This window comes from Vitis riparia, chromosome 7, assembly GCF_004353265.1.
Source record: "Vitis riparia cultivar Riparia Gloire de Montpellier isolate 1030 chromosome 7, EGFV_Vit.rip_1.0, whole genome shotgun sequence".
Taxonomy (NCBI): Eukaryota; Viridiplantae; Streptophyta; class Magnoliopsida; order Vitales; family Vitaceae; genus Vitis; species Vitis riparia.
Genome location: NC_048437.1, coordinates 1,992,610 through 1,999,498, shown reverse-complemented (window position 1 = coordinate 1,999,498; position 6,889 = coordinate 1,992,610). Strand labels below are relative to the sequence as shown.

At 35.7% G+C, this 6,889-nt stretch overlaps 1 protein-coding gene across 2 annotated transcripts; it reads left to right on the top strand.

Annotated features, from left to right (window-relative positions):
- The first annotated feature begins 1,021 nt into the window (after positions 1–1,021).
- Positions 1,022–5,988, top strand: LOC117917821. 2 transcript variants are annotated; one of them, XM_034834237.1, is made up of 2 exons: positions 1,022–2,094; positions 2,241–2,524. In XM_034834237.1, exon 1 carries the CDS (start codon positions 1,095–1,097, stop codon positions 2,088–2,090), a length of 996 nt encoding a protein of 331 aa, XP_034690128.1. In that variant the 5' UTR covers positions 1,022–1,094; the 3' UTR covers positions 2,091–2,094; positions 2,241–2,524. The 2 variants fall into 2 exon arrangements, with proteins under 2 accessions (XP_034690128.1, XP_034690127.1); XM_034834236.1 differs by lacking the exon at positions 2,241–2,524 and adding an exon at positions 5,341–5,988 and having other exon boundaries at positions 1,023–2,094.
- The last annotated feature ends 901 nt before the right edge of the window (positions 5,989–6,889 follow it).

The window sequence follows — 6,889 nt, the reverse complement described above, 5'->3', positions numbered from 1 at the left end:
ATAATTCTTTAAACCCCTCATCTACGTCAAGCTCATTTGGAAGTAATTATCGTAAAAATATTTTACACTTGTATTATCAAAAACACTTTCATCCCAAATCAACTAAATACTTGCATATAAACAAATTTTTATTTATTTAAAATATATAATTAAAAATTACCTTTGAATTTTTTTTTTCTAACATCTAGTTTTACTTGAAAACATTTTAGTATAAAAAAAGCCCTTCTAACCTTGCTATATGCACAACACAAGTATATATGAGTATATGAAAAAGTAATTCAAGGCTAGTTTGATGATACCTTCCTAGTTTTTAAAATTCAATTATTTTAAAACAAGCAAATTTATTTAAAAATTTAAATATAAAAATATTCTTTTTGATTTAATTTCTTATATACATAAGATACAAAAGTTTTCAAATACTTTTCATATTTTTAATTGTTACTTGGAATATTTTACAAAAAAAACTATCCAAAACAAATAATTGTTTTCTAAGAAACACTGATGAATAAGTATCTGTTTGACGAAGTTTTTAAAAATAATAAATAATTTTTAAAATTTTATAATATTGTTTGGTTATTGTTCTTTTAAAAACAAAGTAAAATAAAAAAAACAACTTTTAAAAAACAAATACAAGTAATATTTCTAAATTAAAAAAGCCATTTTTTTTATTTTATAAAACAAAACACTATTATGAAAAAAGTGAAAATCTCTCCAATCATGCATATGCCTACTTAAAAACTTTTATTAGAAAAAAAATCATTTATTTATTTTTTCATAAAAAATAAAAACGTAGGGAAGTAAATATAATAAAAGTAGAATACTATGCATCAAAATTTCTTTATCATCTTCATGATTGAATACATTTTTAGGGTATTTCTACTTCTGATGCTATATGGAAAATTAGTGAATAACAAAAAATAATTATTTGGCTTAGATATCATTTTGTGTTTGAATTACGTTTATGAAGATGGAAACTACAAATTTGTTAACGTTTCTTAAGAAAGAAAAAGGGGATCCAACCAAGGGGATTGGGGGATGTCCGAAGAATTCCAGTATTCCAAGAAAGAGATAACGGGAAGGAAGATACCCTCTTTATGGTTTATACAGAAGCGACAAAGACAAAGAAACAAACAGCAAAGGGGAAAGTGAGTATGCTCCCTCTGAGACTCCTCCGCTCTCTGGTTTTGGGTGACACCATCAACAACCACCCTCTCCATCTCCACCACCACCATCACCATGATGTTGTTGATGATGATGAGGAGGAGGAGGAGGAGACCCGTAGGTCTGTCGAAGAATTTGAATCAAGTCGTCATAAACCAAGAAATAGAAGAAACTGCAAACCCAAAACCCCAGTTCTTTTCTTCATACCCACCAAGGAGGTTGTGCAAGATACCTATAGATTAGCCACATTAGCAAGGGACATGGGCATGGATTTGCATCCAACCCCATCATTGTCCCACATTATCTTCTCATGCCCTTCATTCTCTTCCACTTCATCATCTCCATCACCATTGTCTTCCAAATCACTGCCCTCTTCATGGTCTTGGTCTTGGTCATCGTCTTCCTCTTCATGGCCTTTGCCAAACTATGCTGTTCCACTCCCTTTTCCCTCACTTTCCCAAGCCCCTCTCACCCACCTACACTCCTTTGTCACCCTCTCAAGAGGGTTGTTCAAGGTGGTCTTTGTGACCCACAGGGGTGATTCCACCGAGGGAAATGATGGAAGGGCTAGTAATTGGGATTGTTCATCATTGTCTCTCTTTACCCGGATTTCGGGTGATCGAATTCAGACGATGGAGGGGTTTTGTAGGGCTTTAACTGGGGTGGGGTGGACCCTTTTCAAGACCAAGAAGAACCCGTCATTGGATTCGGGTGGCCGTCGAATTCGGGGGTGTAACTCAGCGTATTTGTTCAGGAAGGTGGAGTCTAATCGGGTTCGGGCACGGCTGGGGAATGGAGATGGTGGTGAAGCATCTGGGGAGTGTAGAGTTAGGGAACTGAGGTTGCCTCCACTGGATTTCAGGAATGCCCCTTTGAGGATTTTGCAGTACATTCTTCTGATGACTGATGACATCTTCTACCTAGCATAGATTGGTGAGCATTTTCTTACTTTATGCTCTCTTGAATTGGGTTTTGTTTTCTGCATCAAGTTAATTGGTGTGTTCGATGTGTTACACTATTGCGAGAATTCCTCGTTTGGAAATATTTTTAAGCTCATTAACTAATGTCTGCCCTTACAGTTTTTCTTTTTGAGTTTGAGTTGGAATGGGCCCGGATGCTCAGGAGAATTGAGCTTGTCCAGGAAGTACTGTTTAAGCCGGTGAACCATTGTCTCCCTTTAGTTGGTATTGAGAGTTAGGTGGATACAGAGAATAGGGTTTGATTTGGAATTCTGTAATTTTGTTTTCATTGTTGCTTGATACCAAATTGCAATTTGGCACACAAAGCAACCAACCTGTGGATTTAGAATTAGGATGCTTGGTGCTATCTTTCCATTTACTGAATTTGATATGATCGTTAATCACATTATTGCCTTTACATGGATAAAAACACAAAAAAAGAAAAAAAGAAAAAAAAGGAAAGAAGAAGCTCCAGAGTTTGAAATGAATTTTAAAAAAAGTGGATGTTGAAATCCAAACAATGAAATAAACTTTGGGAGTCATCCTATGTATAACTAGTAAGTTCAACTCATAAATAATGCAAATGGATAAAAGCTCATTACTGCATTTAATTTAAGCTTTTCGTGATTGAGAATTGAATTGCCTCTCTTCCAGTTGTTTCATCCTAGTTCCTGCTCCATCATATAAATTTTTTTATCACACCAGTGAAGCAACTGGCTATCATGTCTTTTCTAAAACTCACAATATTATCTCTCTGGGAACCCAATTACGTCTTTTAAGAATTGCTGAAAATCATATGAGGGACTCATTTCTTCTGTATCAACCTTTCTATCAATTGCCTGATTGAGTAGATGACTTCCATTGCTGATCTCCTTGCCTAAATGCAAACTGCTTTGCTGATAGACTCATGTCACACCTTATTCTTTGTTTAATTAATTTCGTCCATAAATTTCATAGCATGAGTAACAATTTTAGCCCCATGATTGTTTGTACAAGTTTTATTATCCCCTTTGTTCTTATTGTAAGTTCCCTAGTACTTCCTTTTTTTATTTTTTCTTTTTAAGGTGAGTGTCAATATATGGAAAAATGCCATATGGGGATGTAAGCCAAGTAGACAGGGAATATACAAAATCACACCAAAATGAAAACAAGGAACAAGCAAGAGCATAAGGGAACAAATGAAAGAAGATTAAATTTCTTAGTGAAGATCAATTTTTTTTAGGCACTAGCAATAGATGGATCTTATTTATTTCTCTATTCTCATTTGAGCCTCCCCAATCAAAGGTTATCTTGTAGGGGATCTCTTAGCAATAGCTAGCGGGAATCTCTTAGTAATAGCTAGATTTACTTATCTCATTGGTATGGAAATTGTGAACTGGTTGACAATTGGATTGCATGGTTTTATGAACATTGGACTTCGGGTTGTCGACATGAAGCATTCCTGTCGGATATCTGTAATTAACATTCATCACTTGGTTGGACCTAATTGCTTCCTACTGTGAGTTATTACTTTGTGTCTTGCTTATAAATACTTCTCTATCTTGTTATTTGAGGAGTATCAATAGAACTACATATGAGATACAAAATTGTTGATCCCACCCATTATGAACAAGTGCAGCTTGAAAGTTTGCAAGTTGTTCTCAAATATTCCCAGCAGTGAACCTAAACAATACTTACAATCTTAACTATTTGGGGAACAGGCTACCGCTTGTGCGTATGGATCCTAAATACATACTAAAGGTGATTCTTTCAGTTAAAAAATAAAAATTGGATTTTCCTTCATAAAAAAAGGAAAGAAAAGAAAAGAAAAAGAATGCATTATTTGTGGATCATCATTGATTTATGTTGTCTTGATTATTTTCTTGGGTAATATTTCTTTGGATTTACAGTATTTTTAGTGATTTTATTTATTTTTTATTTTTTATTTTTTGGGGGTGGGGGGCTTATGGGTTGATTAGTAATGAAAGATGCTAGATGATCCCATAAAAACTTGAGGTCTGTATAGTAGCGGAAATGTGAAATGGTTCTTTCTTTTAGAAAACATGTTTGCTAAGACATTTCCAGAACTTGTTTCAAAATCATTCCTGAAAATTGATCATCTTTATAGTACATATAATATTTTGTTTTGCATGTTCAAAAGTGCATGGACTTCAAAAATGAAAAACATTATGAAGATGGACATGGACATTGTTTTCGGTTTGAAAACTGAAAATGTTTCTTAAATACCAATTTTCATTTCTTTTATCAAACATGCTACCCCAGTTGGGATAAAAATGGGATTCTTATCACTAGAGATCAAAGCAGACAATTGTAGCCCAGCAACAGATTTGCAGAATCTATAGTTGTTCCACCATTTTGATAGATAATCAAATTGGTGAATTTAATGATCTGGGTTGGTGGTTCAAAAAGTTTGAAAAGAGTTCAATGAAAAGCATTCAACTTCTAAATCGTATGGGCATCATTTTCTTGGTTAAAAAAAATCCAAATTTTTGGTTTAACCATAGAGGTCCGCCTGCTTCTCTGGTGGTGCTAAAGAATGGAGAACTTCCAGTTTTCTGCTGGAATAGTGTGAAGTTACTATGACAGGGAAAACCATAAGATCCACTAAGCACATATTCCAAATGAGTCAGATAGTTGGCCCAAAGCCATTGCCTCAAGTTAGAGAGTTGCCGGTTTTTACATGTGAGCCTATAAACTCACAGTACTTATAGTGCTAAGTCAGGTTAGCTCGGAACACTGTTTGGATTGTTGTTGAGATTTCATATGCATTGTTGTAACAGGCACCATTATACTCTTCCTTCAATGAGATAATATCAGTTTCCTTTGTAGAATAGGATCATGCGCTTATGGGGGATGGAACTTTGCCTCACTCTAAATTGAATTCTCTTCGAAATGGACCCAGGGAGTTTGCACTGTGATCGAGTTTTGAATAAGCTCCTTCTTAAACAAAAAAGTGCTAAAACATTTTTTTCATTTTCATCATGAGGGGGTTCTTTAACATAATCTTGCACAAATGGTTGCAAATTTGGAACTCTTTGGTGCAGCATGATGGGGGCTAAACTTATGAAACTTTTTCTCCTTTTCTCCTACTGGAAGGGGCTCTCTTAACTACAATTTTGTTAAGGTGTCAATACATGATTCCAGATTTGAAATTCCGTGGTATTGCATGATTGTATTAAAGCATGGAGCTTTTCCTAAGATGTCTATGATTCTGAAACAGGTCCAACCAGTGTGACTGTAGAAATCACCAGGACTCAGCAATTGAGGGAGATGTTCTGCTTTCTCTGTCCACTGCGCTCCTACAGTATGAGGCACCCATCTAAACTTGTCCAATTCAAGGAAAGATCACAACTAAGTCTGCTTTTACGCTGCAAAACAGATGGCAGTTATGCCATTCTGAATCGTCGCTTCTGCTCATTGAACCTGTTGAGAGGCATGTATATAGGATATCTACAGAATGCAGATCAAATCCTGTTGTTTGATTTGCTTTGTTTAGGATATTTACTTAGCCTTATAACTCTCCCTTTTCTGGGGCAAGCCCCATGAGGTTGAATCTGCAGGGACAATGTTCTTTTTCAGGTTCTTGCAGTTAGCAACTATCTTGATAGCCTTTAGCTCGCTCTCAGCAAGCCTACCCGCCTTTACCCTCCATTAGAGAACCATCAATGTTGAGCATCAGCAACTGGGTTGACCATTTGCATAGCTTCTCAACTTTCATTTACACTGTAATGGCTTCCTGTAGATTAAGGCAGATTTTGTTTCTTTTGATGCGCTACTACAAGGATCTGTATTTTTTTTTTTTTTGTTCATTAACGACAGGTCAAACTTCCTTTATGAAAAGTTTTCAAGAAGTACATTTATAATTTAATTTTGATTTTTTAAAAAAGGCAGTCTGCTAGAAGACACAAGTTTGGTCTCTTCTCATCAAGAAGCAGCCCACCTAAACAGAGTGAATCTGTGCAGTGACCGTGGAAAATAATTTTGAATGATGCCTTGGAATATCATTCTTGTACTCCCTTTTGTTTAGCTGAAACTACAGGAACCTCTTTTTCTTTGGAGTTAAAAAAACATGATAGTACATTGAAGATTCGGGATGTGAATGATCAAATCCAGTGTTGAGGCCTAAAAAATTTTGGTGGTGGTGCTTAAATGTGGGCACCCACAAGATGATGGGGGTGTACCTCAAAATATGAGCCATGGCATTCATCTTCATAAAGAAGATTGTCTTAACTCCTGAAGATCATCACTCCAAAAAAGAGACCAACTAAGTCGTAACTAGATTAGGATTTGGTTCTACACTATTCTATAAACAGTGGAAACTAGAGAGGTCCATTGACCATTTACTATAGGAAGTTGCAGAGCTTCTCTATGCATAGGATGAGGGCCTAAAACCGTTGTCTTAAACAAACTAGGACCATCTCCCTAAACAGGTAAAAAGGAATCCAGCAAAGCGACCCAGCAGACTGATGCCTACAACATCAACAGCTTGAAGAAAAAATCAAGTACAACTCAGAAACAGATACCATCCCACCAGGTAGAGCTTGAATACTGGTTGATGAATAATGTTCCAACACACTTCCTCTATGAACTTGAAAGATTTGTAGCCCAGAGAGTAAGAGATTATTCCTTAACTTCCAACTACTCCAAGAATTTGAAATGAGAAATTTAATAAGAGGACTATAGAGGTAGCTATGCTTTATAGCAAACAAATAATGAGCAATAATGCTACAATTCTAGCAGGCTGGAATGAGAATGTTGAGATGTACTAG